The sequence below is a fragment of the Nomascus leucogenys genome, chromosome 3, assembly GCF_006542625.1.
Source record: "Nomascus leucogenys isolate Asia chromosome 3, Asia_NLE_v1, whole genome shotgun sequence".
In the NCBI taxonomy this organism is placed as follows: domain Eukaryota; kingdom Metazoa; phylum Chordata; class Mammalia; order Primates; family Hylobatidae; genus Nomascus; species Nomascus leucogenys.
In genome coordinates, this window is record NC_044383.1 from 130,341,804 (window position 1) to 130,361,650 (window position 19,847).

The 19,847-nt window shown below is 41.5% G+C and overlaps 1 protein-coding gene across 2 annotated transcripts in view; it reads left to right on the top strand.

Annotated features, from left to right (window-relative positions):
- Positions 1–1,621: 1,621 nt before the first annotated feature.
- Positions 1,622–19,847, top strand: part of UTRN (utrophin) — a 573,765-nt gene continuing 555,539 nt past the window's right edge. For both annotated transcript variants that reach the window (XM_030809793.1, XM_030809794.1), the window contains exons 1-2: positions 1,622–1,940; positions 7,847–8,017. In XM_030809793.1, the coding sequence (XP_030665653.1) occupies positions 7,939–8,017 (79 nt within the window). In that variant the 5' untranslated portion in view covers positions 1,622–1,940; positions 7,847–7,938. The remainder of the gene's footprint in view (positions 1,941–7,846; positions 8,018–19,847) is intronic.

Here is a 19,847-nt window from a genome sequence, read left to right on the forward strand (position 1 = left end):
TGACAGCCCTAAATTGATGCTTGTTAAATGAATGAATGAAGTGAATGAACAAAATCATACCCATTTCAAGTTCATCCTTTGGATTTTATTTGGCTTATACGTAGAAAATCATCAAAAGGAAGGAAGCTGTCCTATAAACCTTATAAGGAAGAGTCTCTTTTGGGAATCTGCTACCTGCCCCCTCCCTGGAGCACTTAGGGATGGATGGGGGAAACTTTCACTATAACAAAAGGCGAGTAAACTCTTTCTGAAAATTCGTTTAAGGCCCCTAGTGGTTTAATCTTTACTGCCGCGCTAAATTAACTCAAATATTAAGCCAGCAATAAACCGGCGCTCCAGTATCATCCATCCTTTTCTCTGTTAATACGAACTAGGAACTCAGGTTGCTGTTTTCTTTCCCCTCCCACGTGTGCTGATCGTGTAAAAGAATCACAGGAACACACAAGCAATGAAATGTGTAAATAAGAAAAATGCACACACATCACGAGCTCATTTCTTCCCAGATATTTTTTGGTCAACCTCTCAAGCTTGGAACAGGCTCTATAACAGATGTGCGTTTGTGTGTGTATATTGGAAAACAGAAAAATAAGGTCAGCACAAACACTACTTGTAATACAAACTAATGCAAGAGAAAACGAGAAAACTTTTTTAATATTTACAACGACACTAGAGAAATAATGTAAAATAAATGTACGGTTGGAACTAGGGGTAAAAAAAAAATCAGCAACGTCAGCAAACTGAGATGGGGTGAGTTGGAAGGCAGATTGGAATTTATCTCTTAAAAATAAATATCACCCTAACTAGAGACCTGTTTTGCCTAGGGGGACGTGACTCACATTTTCGGATAATCTGAATAAGGGTAATTGTGTCTGCTCCAGGTATCCATTCGGGCTTCGGTTTCCGGACTCCCGGCTCCCGGCACGCACGGTTCACTCTGGAGCGCGCGCCCCAGGCCAGCCAAGCGCCGAGCCGGGCTGCTGCGGGCTGGGAGGGCGCGCAGGGCCGGCGCTGATTGACGGGGCGCGCAGTCAGGTGACTTGGAGCGCCAAGTTCCCGACGCGGTGGCCGCGGTGACCGCCGAGGCCCGGCAGACGCTGACCCGGGAACGTAGTGGGGCTGATCTTCCGGAACAAAGTTGCTGTACCGGCGGCGGCGGGACGAGAGCGCCGAGGGGGAGCCGGAGCGCTGCTGAGGCGCGGGCCGGAGGGCTGGCGTTGATCTGCACCCTTCTCATCGGGAGAGCGGACCTCCGGCTGTCCGGAGGCGAGCCCCTTCCCGGGGGGTGGGGGCGGCAACGCGCGACCCAGCGGTCCTGCGCCCCACCCTCCCTCCTCCGCCTCCAGCGCTCGGCTCCAACAAAGGGGCAGGCCAGCAGCGGGGAGGAGGAGGAGGAGGAGGAGGAGCCGCCGAAGGAGCGAGCCTCTCTCGCGCACAAAATTGTGGAGTCGTTTTTCCTCGGAGCTGGGAAGCGGGCAGCCAGCAGCCGGCCGCGGGCTTTCTCCCGCCGAGGGGGGAGGAGGAGCCTCTGGCTCCAGCAGCCGATTGGGGAATCACGGGGAGCGGCGCCCCCCTTCTTTTGGGTCGTTTCTGCAGACGGAAAACTCTGTAGCGTTTGGCAAACTTGGTGCCTGCGAGCCCGTTCCAGGTTTGCGCTTTGACTGTTTTGTTTTTGGCGGAACTACCAGGCAGGAAGATTGCACAAGTAAGGGGCGTTTTCAGTCGGGTGTCAATTTCTTTTTCTTTCTTTCTTTTTTTTTTTTTTAAATTTCGGATCTTGTCTGCTTCTCCACGTTTTATTTTTTTAAAAACTACATCGCACCACCAAACTCACACTCGCACACACCCCCGCCGTTACTCCGTGTCAAACTCCTAGAGGAGCCCTTGGCCAGCTCGGGGTGCAGCGGTGGCGACCGGCAGGCGAGACGGCCCGCGGGCAGCAGGTAAGCCCATGCATTATTGAAGCCTCGGACTGATAATGTGACTACAGCCCCCGAGGGAATGGGGCGGGGCCGGGAGGAGGATGGCTCTTTCTGCGGTTCTTCCGCCTGGGATCGGCGTCCCGAGCTGCTTCCGAAGTCCCAGAGTCGAAGATGGGAGTAACTTTTGCGTGCCCTTTCCTCGGGGCCTCAGTTTAGCTCCCCGCGGTGCGAGAGAGAAAGCCGGAGGCGTGGAGAGCTCGGGCGTGGAGGTCCTTGGGATCCGTACTAGTTGTGAACGATCCAAACTTATTTGACCAGCTCTGCGCTGCCTCCCTGCTCCCCTAATCCTCTTCCCCGCCGGGGTGACAGGGTCGCCCTCCGTGCATCGCGCGGTGCAGGGCGCTGGGCCAGTGATTTGCAAGAGGGGACGTGGCCTCTTAGGAGAGTCTGTCACAGACACCCGGGCCCGGGGAAGGCGGGGCTCCGGTGGTGTCCACAGGAGAGGGTGGGCAGAGGGTGGCTGTGTGGTCGGCGGCCACCAGAGCGCTTCCCAGCCAGCCGCCCGACGGGGAACGTGCTTGACCTCTGGGTGGTTGCTGCTCCCAAGGGTGGGGCTACAGAGAGTGTGGCGCGATCGCCAAGCTCCCTGCCAGCGGCCTTGGAGAGGCTGAGGGGACAGGAGGAGGGGGGCGCCCCATTGGTGTGTAGTCCCGCGCAGTAGCCGGCTCTGCTTTTCCGGACTCTGGGGATCTCTTGCTGCAACTGACAAGGTAATTCATGCCCCGCTTTGGCCTGGGGTCCGAGGCTGTGGTTGCTCAAGGCCACTTAAAAACCAACAAAGCACCAATTGAAGGCTGTGCAACTTTTAGATGGCAGGTTGTTCAAAGGGATTTTTTCCTCCAAGCCTCAGATTACGAAAGGGACTCATTCCAGTGCGTTTTTCAAGGAGGAGGGAGAAAACGTTGCCCGACCTCCGAGAGAGCTGTGGGACCAGCACTTTATTTTACAATGAACTGCAGAGCTCGGGTTCTAACTCCACGGCCCCGCTCTCTGAGGTGTTCAGGACAGGGCCTCCTCTTTCCCAGCCTTCAGGTCAGCCGGATCATCAGGGCCTTGCGGGCCAGTTCCCCCTGCCGCGGTTGGGAGGGTCAGTGCAGCGGCCGCCGCGGCCAGAGCGCACGGAGCTCGGGGGAGGCCGGGTTCCCCAGGTCTGAGCCGGCGCTCCCGGCCTCCCGGCCCCGCGGCAGCGACCGCATCCATTCCTTTGTAAGTTGCACCGGCCTCAGGAAGTCGATCTGGGCCCTCCCGATTCGTTGGCGGTGGGCGTGGGAGACGCAGCCTGCGGATAGCTCAGGGTCAGGGGAGAGGTGGAGGAATGCGAAGCTTGTGGGTAGTTCTGCGGTGACGGCCAGGGTTGGCGTGGAACCATTCCCCGCCCCTTTTACCAGCCTTTATGGGACCGATGAGACAACTCTTTAACTCTCCTTTGGGTGTTTACCTAAAATTTATTGGCCCTGTAAACAATATTAATCACAGTAGTATTCACCTTCCCTGGACCGTTTCCGAGTGTAAATGGCAGTTCTTGGCACTCACCGTTTTCTTTTACTATGTTTCAAGCAGAGCAGCAAACTCTTGTCCGCTTGGCTTCCTGTTCTACTATCTCAATCATTCCTAGGTTTTGGTTCCTAGAGTAAATTAATGAATAGTGTTTGCATTTACACAGCATTTCCATCATAATGCACACTGTTGGCTATATATGTGCTATATACATAAAATACAGTACAAAATAAAAATTACATACATATATTCATTGTGTAATTCCTAAAATCTTAAAAAATTAAAACATTAGTTTTGCCTTTAAGGCCATCACCTTATGTTTATTTTTTAAACACCTTATGTTTATTTCATACAGTGTCGCTTGGTGGTCCATATGACAGCCGGAAGCGTTCTGAAGGGAGACTTAGTGAATATCGACTTGACTGGATTGGTTTCAGTAAGAACATCTGGCTAAACTTTACCGAATATCATTTGAGGGAAGGGAAATATAGGGCAGAGGTAACAATAAATTGCATTTGTATAGGGCTTAAAGCTTCTAAAGCAACATCTCATTCATTGATTCTCAGTTTCTCACTTAGCCTTCTGTGAAGATGGTGTTCCCTCCATTTTATAGGTGTGGAAGAGGGAGGGTCACACTGGGATACATTGTTCGTGGTGAAACTTTGATTCTGTCTCCTGAAAACCAAAGATGCTGCATTCGGCAATTAGAAGGAGTCGTCCTTTGCCTTAAGTTTACTCAAATTCCTCTGGCCATTAATGGCAAGTAACCTCAGTGGCTATCACTATTTAAATAGCCTTCTGTTATTCTTCTTTCTCCCCATTTTCCTCTGTACTCTGATCACCTTTTCTGCTGTATCTTTGCAACCTGTAAGGGATTTTCATTATCAAGAAGAGAAAAATTTGAAAAATCACCTTGAGGAGAGTGGCAAGTGGAACATTATAGTGAAGAAGTGTTACTGATAATGTGCAAATGGAATAAAGTAGTGTGTAAAGAGTTGACTTTTCTCTTTTATGGGTGAATAAAGGCCTTGAGAAGCATAGAAGTGGAGATCTTGGCTAAGACCAATTGTGAAGAAAAGCATTAGACTTAGTGCTCCAAAGTGATACACTGTAGATCTTTCCAGGAAAGAGAATTTTTCCTTGGGCAAACTTAATTTTCCATACTAAACTTTTATAGACATTCTTCTGAACAAAGTTTTTGATTATTGAATATAATAAAATACACTTAAGAATTTAGCAAATCCTTTATAGTTACGTACTTGAATGAAAGAACGTAATCACATAATAATCCATAAATTTTTAGCAGTAGTAGAACCTATAAAAAATGAAAGAAGTTTTTTAGACTCTCAAAAAATCTGTCAGATTGATGATCCAATCCTTTATATCCAACTCTCTGTCTCTTTTTTTTGAGATGGAGTCTCACTCACTGGGTCATCAAGGCTGGAGTGCAGTGGCAGCAATCTTGGCTCACTGCAACCTTTACCTGCTGAGTTCAATCAATTCCCCTGCCTCAGCCTCCTGAGTAGCTGGGATTACGGGTGTTTGCCACCATGCCTGGCTAATTTTTATATTTTTAGTAGAGACAGGGTTTCGCCATGTTGGTCAGGCTGGTCTCAAACTCTTGACCTCAAGTGTTAGCCAGGTTGGTTTTGAACTCTGGACCTCAAGTGATCTGCCTGCCTCAGCCTCCCAAAGAGCTGGGATTACAGGCATGAGCCACCATGCTGGGCCCAACTCTCTTTTTGTCATCTCCGCTTATATAACTCAGAGGCATCTCAAGCTCTGCAAGTCCAAATCACATTGATGATTCCTTTCTCCCAGCCTGCTATCCTCAGTGTTCCCCAGCTCAATGACTCACACTTCACCTAATTGCTGAAGCCAAAATTGGGGAGTCATTTTGCACATTTTGCACATTGGATATGAATCTCTCATATCCAATCAATTCCCCAATCCTATTGACTTTCTTTGATATCTAAATATCCCACATATTCACCCATTTCTTTCCATCTACTCTTGTTTAGACCACACTTGTTTCCTGTATATAATATTACAATAGAAAGAATAGCACAATAAACACCCAGATGTCCTTTTTATTTTATTTTATTATTTTAAATTTTTATTTACATGGAGTAGAGACAAGGTCTCACCATGTTGCCTAGGCTGGTCTCAAACTTCTGGGCTCAAGTAATCCTCTCACTTCAGCTTCCCAAAGTACTGGGATTACAGGTGTGAGCCACCTCGCCTAGCCCCAGATGCCCTTTAACAAGTTTTCCCACTTACTTTATTTTTTTTGAGACGGAATTTTGCTCTTGTCACGCAGGCTGGAGAGTAATAGCACAATTTTGCTCACTGTAACCTCCGCCTCCTGGATTCAAGTGATTCTCCTGCCTCAGCCTCCCAAGTAGCTGGGATTACAGGCACCTGCCACCACACCCAGCTAATTTTTGTATTTTTTTTTTTAAGTAGAGATGGGATTTCACCATGTCGGCCAGCCTGGTCTCGAACTCCTGAACTCAGGTGATGCACCTGCCTTGGCTTCCCAAAGTGCTGGGATTACAGGTGTGAGCCACCTTGCCCGGCCTAGTTTTACCACTTATTTTACAATACTTACTGCATCTTTCTGTCTGTCTGTGTGTATATGCATATATACATCTATATACATATATCAACCTAAATATACATGTATCGGTATAGACAGATAATATGCTATTCTGTTTGAACTTAAGTTGAAGATACCATCACACTTCATTGCTAAATGTTTCACCACATGTCTCTTACAATCAAAGACATTCTCCTGCAACAATACCATTAACTAATGTTAAAGAAATTTAACATTGATATGATAATATTGTCTAATGCATAGTCCAAATTCAGATTTTTCAAATGATCCTCAAAATGTTTTATTTTAAAATTCTTAATTCAATCAAAGATTACATTTTGTTGTCATGTCTATTTAGTCTCCTTCAATTCACAAAGTTCCCCCTCTCCCAGTAATTTTGGTTTTCAAGACACTGACAGTTTTGAAGAAACCAGGCCATTTGTTTTGAAAACTAGCCACAGTCTAGGTTTGTCTGCTCATGAGAAGATTCACATTCAACATCTTGGCAAGGATATTGTGTAGATGATGTGGTGATTTTCCATTAAATCGCATGATTCCCCATGATTGGTTATGTGAATTTTGATCACTTGGTTAAGATTAGGAATTTTTCCCCAACATATTACTATGAAAAAATTCTCAGACATACAGAAGAGTTGCAAGAAATTTTCATTCAGCATTCATATACCCATGGCCTAGCTTCCTTAATTTGCATTTTGCTATATTCTGCCATAGTCTTCACTGGTTCCCCACATATTACTGTGGTCTACCTACAAGCCACAATCGTCTTTTTTTTTTTTTTTTTTTTTGAGATGGAGTCTCACTCTTGTTGCCCAGGGTGGAGTGCAGTGGCGTGATCTCAGCTCACTGCAACTTCCACTTCCCAGGTTCAAGCAATTCTCCTGCATTAGCCTCCTGAGTAGCTGGGATTACAGGTGCACACCACCATGCCTGGCTAATTTTTTTTTTTTTTTTTTTTTTGTATTTTTAGTAGAGACAGGGTTTCACCCTGCTGGCCAGGCTGGTCTCGAACTCCTGACCTCGTGATCCCCCTGCCTCGGCCTCCCAAAGTGCTGGGATTACAGGCATGAGCCACCGTGCCCGTCCCTTGATGATCTTTTAAAAAGGCCAATTTGACCATGTTGGTTCCCTCCTTCAAACCATCTACTGGCTCCCCATTGCTCTTCAGATAAAGACACAAACCCTTGACCTGTTCTCCATGGTCCTGTCCCTGGTCCTGCCAGCTTCTTCACTTGGTTCAACAGGTACACTTGTCTCTTGGCTGTCTTCTTTCCAGAAACACTGGCTTGTGCTCCACTCTTTGACTGCTCCATGATTCTTTCTGCCACTTCGCATGGGAAGCTCTTATCTTTTCTCTTTCTGTTTCCCTTTTTGGCTAATTAAATTCTTGTCATCTTTAAAGGCTTGGCTCAAATGTCTCTTCAAGAAAGCCTTCTCTAATTGCCCAGGGCAGATCAGACTCCTCTGCTGTATGCTCTTAATACTCTATGCTTCTCCTTTGTATGATTTGTAGTCTATCAGTATTGTATTGTAATGAAATAATTCATTATATAATTAATTGCGTAGTGTGTGTAAGCTCTATAATAGCAGAGGCTGTGTCTCTTGTTGATAGTCATAACACCATCGCCTGGCTCGGTGCTTTACACGTGGTAGGCACTCAATAAATATTTGGTGAATGAATAGTTACTATGAATAACTATATACAAGGTATAAACATATTTTTTCAAGTCAGTACTTTCCCTTTTCCTTTTAGGTATTGATGTCAAGCTGAACCATCGTACGAAGTTGAAAGTCTTAGAAAGAGGACTTGGTAAAGTTTTTGGATTATCTTGAAACTCAGGCAAGATGGCCAAGTATGGAGAACATGAAGCCAGTCCTGACAATGGGCAGAACGAATTCAGTGATATCATTAAGTCCAGATCTGGTAGGTAAAGGAAGCTCAAGACAGTTATGGATTTTTATGTATTTAGAAAACCTGTGTTTCTTGGATTGATTTGCATTGTTCTTGCAAGAACTTCTTGGAGGTGAAGTTCTTTTGAGAAACTCAATTCTGACAAATGACTATAATTTGGTAAAAGGTATGTGTAAATGGTATAATATCTCTGAGTGTCCTATCCTTTCTCAACCCAATCTTGTCTAACTGTATGTCGACTGGCATAGCTTAGTGAAACTGCTGCTTGTAGCTAAAGGTTGTTCATTTGGAAGACTACTCCATTAAAATAAAATATGGCTGAACATTTTTCTTTCTATTTTCTGGAAATTGAAGGGATTATATGCTTAATGTAGGAAGTGCCACAGTTTCTGGTTGGAAAGATCCTTTCACAGTTTTCATTTCATTACCATATATCCTCACCCCCGTCCCTCTTGGTAGCCATTGATAGGCCAACAGGTGTCCTACCTTGAAATATTTTATGAGTCTTCTCAAGATAAAATTTTCACCTAGGTAATCTAATAAACCAGACTCAGACAGATTCATGGTTTTCGCCCAAACAGTTAAATTGGGGTCCTCAGGATACCACCCCCTCCTCCAATCTTTTTATATAACTGAGTGCTTTTTGACTCTGGCTGTACAGATGAATCAACTGGGGAGTTTTAAAAAACGCAGATGCATTGGCTCCATTCCAGACCCATTGAATAAAAATTTCCGTATTTTTAAAAAGCTTCAAATATGATTCTGAGACAAACTCAAAGGGGAGATATTTTTGAACAGGCAGAACACTTCTCAGCTTTGAAAATTACACAGAACTCCACCCTGAGGGTGAACACTATACTTAAGTAACTTTGAAAAGTTACTTTGAGGTATAAAATTACATCCAATGCCACTTTAAAGACAAAAAAGGAACCCAAAGCCTGTTTTTGCTGTGTGAACCATCTTTATGTTATGTTAGGAGCTTATTTCTTATTATGTGAAACTGTAGAAATACACAGTGAAAATAAGATCTAAGTTAACTGTCTTAGAATACACATTTTCCTCCACGATACCTGTGTTGGTTGATTGATAAAGATTTTATTTATTATAGATTGGCTGTAAATATGTAGCAACTATTGTGTAGCTTGTCGGGTCTGTTGAAGGTATAGCTTAATATCTTGTTTTAAAATATGCTTTGAGGATGTTCTCTTCCTGTAAAATTCTTTTTGTTTTAAATGTTTTAGTGGTATAAGGTACTACCAAAATGTAAGGGATTATTAATATCTTCTTAGGAGTACGGAATACGTATTCAGACATATGTAAATATAACAGAGGAAAATGGAAGAGAGACGATTTAATGTTTCCATACTAGTCATTTTCTACAAATTGTGAGGAGGTATATTCCTAAATAGTTTTCTGAGTCAACCTTCATTCTAGTAAGACCTTTGATATTTATAACTTGTACTTTAGCCATGTTCATAAAAGAGTAATTATCTAATTTCAGAAATACTGTGTATATATAATGAACATATAAACTCCCAAACTATTTTCATTTAAAATTATCTTTTAAAAAGGCTGATGAACCTCAAATATTACTGGAGAACAGTTTGGCAAAAATGATAACATGTTTTTAACACATCCATATCAATTAACTGAGTAATTCTATTTCTAGAGTTTTTCCCTAGGCAATACATAAAAAGGTACACTCAAGAAATCGATCACAGTATCATTTATAATAGAAAACATTATAAACGCCATGAAAATCTAATATTAGGAATTGGTTAGATCATTATTTCCCAAAGTATTTTGAAAAGATCAAAAGTTCTAGGACTGCTAATGTGTAATTCACAAAAGGATGTTATGGTCAAACAGCTTTGGAAAATAGTTGTTTAAACCTATTCTGTTTCTTTAGCACATCTGAACAGATCATAAATGATCTCAGTAGAGATTAGGGTATATCCATAAAGTAGAAGATTAAGCATTCATAAAAAGTGATACAGATGTGTGTGATGTGTGTGTGTGTGTGTGTGTGTGTGTGTATGAACATTGGAAGTGTGTTCTTGATATAGTAAGTAAACAAGTATGTATTATATGAAGTCATTTATGTGAAAAATGTTTTTTAAAAAATTAGTGAAGTATACAATAAATGTTAATAGTGGTCATCTTGACGTTTGAGATTATTAGTTTTCTTTTTGCTGATTTATATTTTCTAAAGTTCTTCAATGAACCCACATTACTGAGTTCTTATATTTTTAAAGATTATCAAATTGCTTAGAGTGTTTAGATGCCAAGGTTATGACTGTTACTTTTTTTGTGGTGGCATCTACTTCAAAACACATTGAAAATTTAGTTGTTACATAGCTCAGATATGAATCACATTCTTTTGGCTGAATTATGTTGCAAAAGCCAGTAGATAAATTTAGATTTGAATGGACCCATTAGTCCCAATCTGGCTTCCTCTAAGGGACTTTTTTTGATTCTTTTAAGGCAAATGCTTACTATACAGAGGTAATATTTCATGGTCCTCTAAAACTTACATATTTTAAGAGATTTTAAGTTTAGATTAAGTCATAGGAATTGTCTACATATCATATATGTATTTTAAAGAACCTATGTCTACATGCTCTATGCCAAATTGGTTGCTTTTCCATTTTTTAAAAGGGAATACTTTCCTATAGGAAAATTTTGATCCTCATCTGCTCTTCCAGGTTCCTTTTTTGGGGGGAAATTGGATGAAAGTAGGGGGACGGAGAGTGTGGTTTCTGCTCTCCAAATCCTTGAGTTTGGACAATCCAAAAGCCTGGCATAATTAAATTGGCATAATAAAAATGTCTATGCATTTCATGTTAAATTATTGTGATTATTTTTATTGTCCTCCCTTAGTATTACTTGGTTTCATGCCATTTGTGAATATTATACTTTTTTAAATTTTATAATTTTAAAGCCATTTCCACCATCTAAACAGAAATAGGAAGTTGTCAAGGGTAGGTAATGAAGTAGTTTCATGAATACGAAGCCATATATTTATTTATGGTTGTAGTATACTTGCCTTGGGTCTGGGTGAGTTTTAGAAAGGAACTGGAAAGAATTTGATCTATAATGATCAAGGATTTGGTGTTGGGTAAAAGTAGACCTGTCTTTCTCTAACTTAAAGGCACATATGCCAAGTTCATCATCAAGGACTGTATTATTAACAGCCTTAATTAGTAGGCTTCAGAAAGCTCAACAAGTTAGTAAATATTTTGAAACAATAGGCCAAGACTAAGAATTTTTAAAAAGTGAAGTTTATTGCCAGTAGAGTATGTGATGCACAAAGTTCTGCTTGGAACATTTTAAACATGAAATAATAAAATGGTTTGGGATGCATATACAATCGAAGAATATCCTCACTGCTATTTCATTCAATAATTAACATACATTAAAGCTAGTAACATAGAATAAGTCATCCTTTTCTGTTGCTGTCAGTGTTGTTGTGGTTTTATCCCAGAGCTCCGCAGAAAGAGTAGACCTCAGGGCTAAGGACAGTGTGTCAGCTGGCTCCATGTGGAGTTCTTGACAGTTTGGGATTATAGACTCTCAGCTGGGAAAGAACTGTTTGATGAATGAAATAGTTGGGCAAGCTTCACATTTTTGGATAATTCAATGTGTTCCTTAAGAGACCTTGGGCTGGAAGCCTGCGTGTAACAATTTTATCATTTCTTCCTTTGCATTTTCTCTTCTTGTCTAATCTTAGGATCTAATTGTTGAGGGAACCTTAGAGGCCCTATAACCCAGCCATGCCTGTGATGTGCTCACCCAGTCTCTGTTTGCACACCTCCAGTGATGGCGTCTCACTGGTGATGATGATGAAGACGATTCTAGCAACTTATACTTATTGAACACATTCTGTGTGCAGATGTGGTGCTAACAGTTTAATCCTCACAACCACCATTTTGCAGATGATAAATGTGAGCCATAGTGAAGTGATTTGTGGCACTGGCCTTCTTTCTATTTCTCCAAAGGCCCGGTGTGTCTGCCTGCGGGCCTTTGCACATCTCTCTTCTTCCATCTTTGCCTGGCTGGTTCCTTCTTGTCATTTAGATGTAGGCCTAATGTCACCTCTTCTGAGATCTTCTTTGCTGACTTTAGAAAGTAGCTCTCCCAGTCACTCTTGACTGCATCTCTGTATTTACGTTCCCTGTGTTGTTCTTACCACTCTCTGGTACCTTTTCTTGTACTGTGTGTTCATTAATAGCCTTCCCACTAGAACAGGGGTCCCCAACCATTGCCTGTTAGGGACCAGGTGGCACAGCGGGAGGTGAGTCGTGGCTGAGCAAGCACTACTGCCTGATCTCTGCCTCCTGTCAGATCAGCGGAAGCATTAGATTCTCATAGGAGCGAGACTCTATGGTGAACCGCACATGCGAGGGATCTAGGTTGCCTGCTCCTTATGAGAATCTAATGCCTGATGATCTGAGGTGGAACAGTTTCATCCTAAAACCATCCCCCTCATCCCTTGGAAAAATTGTCTTCCATGAAACTGGTCCCTGGTGCCAAAAAGGTTGGGGACTGCTGCACTTTAATTACCTCCCCAAGAGCAGGGACCAATACATCCCTGGTACTGAGCCCAATGCCTGGCTCATAATAGGTGAGCAATAAATGTTTATTCAATGGTAAAGGCTACAGAGTCTGGAAGTGCCAGAGCTGGCATTTGAACTCAGATGATATGACTCTAGAAACCCTGCATTTGACCTCTATGGAGTGCCCAGTCTCCTAACTCACAAGACATTTTATTCCATTGCTGCTGGGTGACTCTTCTTCATTTTGTGCCTCATTCTGTCCCTTACACATTTTGCACTGTATTAATTGTATTTATACAGCTCTTCTATCTCTTTTTTTGTAGTTTTCAGGGGTGGGACCCTGGACTGTGAGGTAGAGCTCCTCTGGACCCCAGGTTAGCATCTCAGAGCCCTGTCAAGGGAAGGCCAATTGTAAGAGACACAGCCTACTGCTTCTGGGCCAGTTGCAGCCTTTCTTGATTTTTGGCTCTAGACTCTGTCATTCTCTGTTGAGTTAGCAAAGGGGAAAATACCAGAGGACAAACAGTCCTTTGGGTGGAAGATAGAGAAATGGATAATGTGTTTCTGACGTGAATTCCTTTTTCTCTTTTCTTCTGACTACTGCTCAAGGCTTTTAATGAGCTGAAGTTAAAAAAAAAAAAAAAGGTAGTGGATTTCATAAGGACTGACATTTGGCACAGTGTAGGTCCTGGTCTGATGCCCAGATAGGTATCTGTGGTACTGAAAGTGTTGGTTGAGGAGTGTAGGGGAAGGAAGCAAAGAGAGACCAGTGAAATAAAAATAAAACAAATTATTAAATATGAAATATTATACCTGGTTACATTTATAGCAAGCCTCCTGAAAATCTGCTATTTTTGGAAAGTAAACTTGCTTAACAATATTCAGTTTTATGAAAATTCTGAGGAGGATTACCTTATTTGTTTATCTTTCTGAGGAGTTTCTTGAGGAAAGACAGTGGTTAAGTTGTATTTAGGCAGTCATCGGTCTGTTTCTTTCTTTTATGTTTAAAGCCGTATCTGTGAGGGGATTTTTCTAAACAGCTCAAGGGACTGTGAAAAAATAGTTCATTTTTTGTTTCTCCTGAAGCTTTCCTTGGCTGGAATACCTGTGCTTTGAAGGGAGGTCTTTGAGCAGGTTTGTTTTTTTCCATGAGCCCTGGGGATTTGTAGTGATAGACAGTAACCCTGATGGAAATTCAACTCTGGCAGAGAAGGGCAGCTATTCTTGTCCTGCTTGTAAAAATATTCTCCATGTTGTTACCTCATTATGCTGAAGTAGTGCAACGATGAGAAGGTTTTTTTGTATTAATGTGATTCTCATGACCTGTTACTATGGTTGTGAAACTTTTAGAGGAGATCCATTCATGACTGGAAAACGTGAATTGCTGAGGATGATTCTAAGCAAAGGAAGTACATTAATTATATAGACAGAACAGAGAACTCGATTTTATTGAACCTTATTTGAACCCAGAAGTTTGAACTAGATGCTGATATGATGATTTTTCTGGGAACAAGTCAACATGCAAGACCATTTGAGCAGTTGTAAATATTAGTTAAAATTTAATCTAAAGCAATGGAGAAAGGGTACTCTGCTCAAGTGGTTTCAGATGCATTGACTGGATTTTTTTTTTCTCCCTTTAAATTGTGTGGAGGCATAGACATATACTATGTTATATTTTTATCTTTTTATGTGCCTTAACTGTTTAATAATAAATAGACTTAATTCAATATTTGAAATGTGAGGCAGTATGAGTTCTTAATATATATTTGCTCTCGAGATGATGGCCTGTGGACTGAGAAATTGAAACCAGGTCCCAGTCCTTTCACTTTTACTTCCTGTGACACTGGATTTGCACATGTCAATTCCAGGAAGCAGGTAAAGTTTCCAGCATCCATGTGGTCCTCCAATCTTTGCATTTGTGCCTTTAAACAACCAAATACCTGAGTTTTATTAATATCCTGTGGGGCTCTTCTATCAGAAGCACATTCCCTTGGCCCGGTTAATAAGGGATGTGCATCTGGCAGCTAAGATTAAGGTTTACGGTGGTATAACCTGACCTTCACTTTTAAGAAATTAAGTTTAAAAAAAAAATGCAGATCTGTCTTTCATAGCAGTGGAGCTCAACAACACATAGAGCATGAGAGTCACATTTTTTGTGTGAATATTTTCGAATGAGTCTTTTTTGGTATGTGGATGGGTGGCTACTTACATTCAGTTCAATCCTTTTAACATTTAATTATGGAACAAAATCTTTTTCAAAGTGTAGAAAAAAGCATATAAGGGCATTTCTGATATAGCAGAGGAATCCAATAAAAAATATGACTTTGTGTCTCTAAAGTGGTATAGCTTTGAAATTAACACATCTGTATAATTTCAAAAGTATGATCTCTTTAGATCTTTTTCTTTAATTTCATAGTCTTAATTTTTGCAAATTTCTTCAACTCCATTCTCTAATTAAGATTTTGGTATAAAATATTTATATACAAAAGATTTTTGGTGCAGGAAATAGCATTTTGAGGTTGATACTAATTGATTTGTTCACTTGCCCCTCAAATGCTATGTGTGAGTCATGTTATTTAACATTGATCCAGTCAATATGCAGATTTATGCACATGCTTTTATTTTGAAAACTAGGTTTTGAGCTTCTCACATATGGAGTTCCTAATTCAAGCTTTATGTCAGAACCACCCTTCTGGGTCCAGACTCAGATATGTGGGGTGGGGTCCCAGCATCTGGAGTTTTAACAAGTTCTGTGGGCTATTCTCTTTAGTGCTCTTAATTTATAGACAAGGAAGGCAGGTTTAAAAGTCATAGAACCAAAGTGAAAATGATCTGCATTTTAGAGGAGCAAGGAAAGCTACAATGTTTATTATTTCTACTTATAAACACTTCCCTTTAAATAATTTGAAAAGATAATAGATTTCATGATGTTGGGCATTTTTTCTTTTACACTGTATTTTGAAGAGTTTGGGTTGTGTTGGGTGAAGTTAAAAGTGAGGAAAGTGGGTCAGGAGAGTGATGAAACCTGGTGCATTTCTTATTTTGGCCCATTGAACCAGAAGATGATACCAATATATCTAGTGCCGACATATTTCTCCACTGAGCTCCTTAGTTATTGCTGCAGTGTATTCAAGGTCTTCTTGCTGTGAGCCTAACATCACATCTTGAACTCTTTTTCTAGGTAATGCATCAGCTTAGAGTCCGCTGATGCATTCATTATAAAAATGTATTGTGTATATTTTCTAATACATTATTTCAAAGACAGATGTGTTTTTGAATCATGGTGGGAAAAAAACTCCTCACATTCAACCTCTATGCTAGTTTTCTTAAGAGGGGTTAGAGAAATGTATTATATATGTATTAATATTTGCCTGTCTGTTTTTTAATACTAAATAGGTGACATATTTAATATAACTATGCTTGCTTTTGAAATAACTTGCCTACCATTCTTTAAAATGAGTGAATTTTAAAAGATGAATAGTGATTTTTATGTGAAGATGAATTAAAGAGTTAAGTGACTTACAGACCACCATAGCATTTTCCCTATGGATCTGTAAAAACAGCCCAAAAGTCTTGTGATTTTTTTTTTTTTTTTTTTTTTGAGCTGTAGTCTTCCTCTTGCTCTGTTGTCCAGGCTGAAGTGCAGTGGTGCCATGTCAGCTCACTGCAACCTCCACCTCCTAGGATCAAGTGATTCTCCCACCTCAGCCTCATGAGTAGCTGGGACCACAGGTGTGTGCCACCATGCCTGGCTAATTTTTGTATTTTCGGTAGAGATGGGGTTTCACCATGTTGGCCAGGCTGGTCTCGAACTTCTGACCTCAAGTGATCTACCCACCTCAGCCTCTCAAAGTGCTGGAATTACAGGCATGAGCCATGGTTCCCGGCCTCTTGTGATATCCTTATATTCAGTTAACCAAACCAAATCAAGCCAAATAACAAACCCCAAACCTTTTATAGACCTTGAGTTATTTGCAGATCTTTGGGGTTATTTACCTGTCTTTTGAGCTTTAATCTTTTACCTCTTCGAAGATACAGGAAGGGATCTTTATTTCTTCTTTGATAAAATAACCTTCAGAGGGACTTGAGATACATAATTGCTTCTTTGTATATCATTGTGTGGTATTTGAGATCACATCTCAAAATTTAATGAGCCCTGCTCCTCAGGCAGTTTTAAGATTAAGGATCAAAAAGGGAGCCACTGGAAAGGTGTGAGTGGGCTGGTAATCTGTATTAGAACAGAGACTTTGGTGCAGAGGTTGGCCATGTTCAAATGTGGAGTAAGTTTTCATGAAACAGGAGGAAGTCTTTTCAGGTTTATTTGAAACTAAGAAACTGCAAAATAAAACTAGTAAAATCTACCCCCAAGCAAATAGACTTTAAAACAACATTTGGTCCTAAGTTGTATATGACCAATTTCTTAAAGTGATTGTTATATTGCCAGTTTTGAAATTAAATCTTTTAAAATTTAAAATGTAAATATTGTCTCAGAGTCCCGTGGGAGGATGAATCTCCATCTTATTTAGTGTTAAAGGCTCCTGGCCTTACCCTAAAGCCCAGCATTTTTGGCAGGGGGCTCATAAATAAAACTGTGTGTGTTCTTCTTTACTCTGTTACCTCATCTAGTTCCTTTAGGTGATTAGAAAATGCCGTACTAGCAAATATAAAAATGTTTATTTTTGTGTTTTTACATGTGATATCAATGGCCAGTTCTATAATGTTAACATATCAGACCCTTAATTATATATTAACTCCCATTTTGATAGTTTGTGTAGAAAAATCAGAGTTGACTTGAATTATTTGAACTTGCATGCGCTTTTTCAAGATATGTAACGTGTTGTAAACTAGAAGAGTGTTGGTGTTTTCGGAACACACGCATGTGCTTGCTGTCTCAGGGCAGACTTTTTGGGCATTTGGCGTCAGACATATCTTATTCTGAGGGCCTTGGCATCACGGCGGATTGCTTAGAGAGGGGGACTCTCTGCATATATGTCTAAGGGAGACATTTAGGGAAGTCTAATGCCATCCTATCTTTCTTTCTTTGTTTTTTGAGACAGGGTCTTGCTCCATTGCCCAGGCTGGAGTGCAGTGACTCAATTTCAGCCCTCCGCCTCCCAGGTTCAAGTGATTCTTCTGCCTCAGCCTCCTAAGTAGCTGGGATTACAGGTGCCTGCCACCATGCCTGGCTACTTTTTGTATTTTTAGTAGAAATGGAGTTTCACCATGTTGCCGAGGCTGGTCCTGAACTCCTAACCTCAAGTGATCTGCCTGCCTTGGCCTCCCAAAATACTGGGTTACAGGCGTGAGCCACTGCTCGTGGCTGCCATCCTACTTTCTAACAGCACTGCCCCACCCTCCCCCTCACCCCAAAAACCACCATGAAGGAGGCAGAGGGCACCAGGTGAAGAATGCCCATGGTCCTTTTCTTACCTCTGTGACTTTGCTTGTTTTGTGTTCTGGGCTTGATTGTTTTCCTTCTTCCTGCATCCCCAGTTTTGCGACCTCCATCTTTAAAACATCAGCATCAGTGCCACCAAGTGTTCTACTCTCTCTGCTATCTCCATGCCAGAATCAATCTTTCCCATGTGTTCACTCTTCTTTTCTGTTTGTGGCCCTTCTGGCTTGTGTATGTCCATATGCCTTTTTTCATCTGACTTTCTGATGCTAGCCTTTAGCTTAGTCTCCACACACACAGTAAGTGCTTAATAAAGACTTGTGGCCGTGTGCAGTGGCTCACGCCTGTAATCCCAGCATTTTGGGAGGCTAAGGTGGGTGGATCATCTGAGGTCAGGAGTTCGAGACCAGCCTGGCCAACATGCTGAAACCTCGTCTCTACTAAAAATACAAAAATTAGCCAGGCGTGGTGGCACTCACCTGTAATCCCAGCTACTTGGGAGGCTGAGGCAGGAGAATTGCTTGAACTGGGAGGCAGAGGTTGCAGTGAGACGAGATTGTGCCAATGCACCCCAGCCTGGGCAACAGAGTGAGACTCTGTCTCAAAAAAAAAAAACAACTTGCTATGCCTTTTAATGGTTTTAAAAATTACACTTGCTTTCATACATACCTCATTCATTCAGCAAATGGTTATTGTTCATTGTTAGATGCTGGGCTCAGAGATAAGCAAGACCCACCTCTGTTCTTAAGATGCTCTCCGGCTAGTTGGAAAGAAAGACATCAATAAACATCCCCACACAAACCAGGGAAACATGGAGGGAGGAAGGATGGGTTCTTGCTTTGGTTGGAATGAGGGTAGGTTTGAGTAAGAGAGCGTGAAAGAGGCAAGGAATTTGAGGTGTGCCTTGAAGGATGTGTAAGAGGCAGCCCTGTGGACAATGTGGGAAGAACATTGCAGATGATGAGAAAAGAGCAAGGCATTTGAAGTCTGTCCCTGGTAACTGAGTGTGGCTGGGGTAATGGGGATGATGGGAGAAGCTGGCGTCAGATTTCGAAAGCCCTTTTGAAGCAAGGTTTATTTGATCTTTCCCTGTAAGAAGCCACTACAGGATTTTAGGTGAGTTAATGACTAGCTCAGAACTGTTTTTCAGAAAGATAACTTGGCTGGCAGTAGGAAAGATAAATTTGGAAGGTAGCAGAGTTAGGGGGAGGCAGGGAACAGGTAAGAGTTGTGAAAAAATTGAGGTTAACGAATGTAAGGACTTGGAACAGAGTGGTGCAAGAGGAGACTGAGTAGGGGAAAGGATGTGAAAAGTGGTTAGCAGTTAGTAACAGGGTGTGCAAAGCCTCAATGTAAACTTCGCCTTTGTGGGATTTGTTAGTTAGTAACAGTATGTATAAAGCCTCTAGGTAAATTTCACCTTTGTGGGACTTTTTGGTATCTATAAAGCCTCAATGTAAACTTCACCGTGGTGGGATTTGCTTTATGTTTTCAATGAGGTACATAGTTTTTCAAATTGTACTGTAATTCAAATTTTCAACGCTTTCAGTTATTAGCTTTTCCTCTAGAATCTTCTTGATCAATTTCTTAACCATTTACAGTTACTTCTACTTCTTACTGAAGTTGACTACTGCTGTTTTTCTCACAGTACCTCTTGGTCAGTTTATATAGGGAACTTCAAATTCAGTTCAGCTGCAATAGGATCTGTATTTTTTTCTATATATATTCTGAAAGAAGGGTCATGCTTTAGAAAAAAGTTGATGAAAATGAGAAAAGAGATGGTTTATTCATGTCTATGCAGTATACTATTAACAGTTCTTTGAAAAAGTAGCAAAGAAAGGTAAATCTCATCTCAAAGTGAAGGTAAAACTCTTGCACAGCTAAGAGAAAT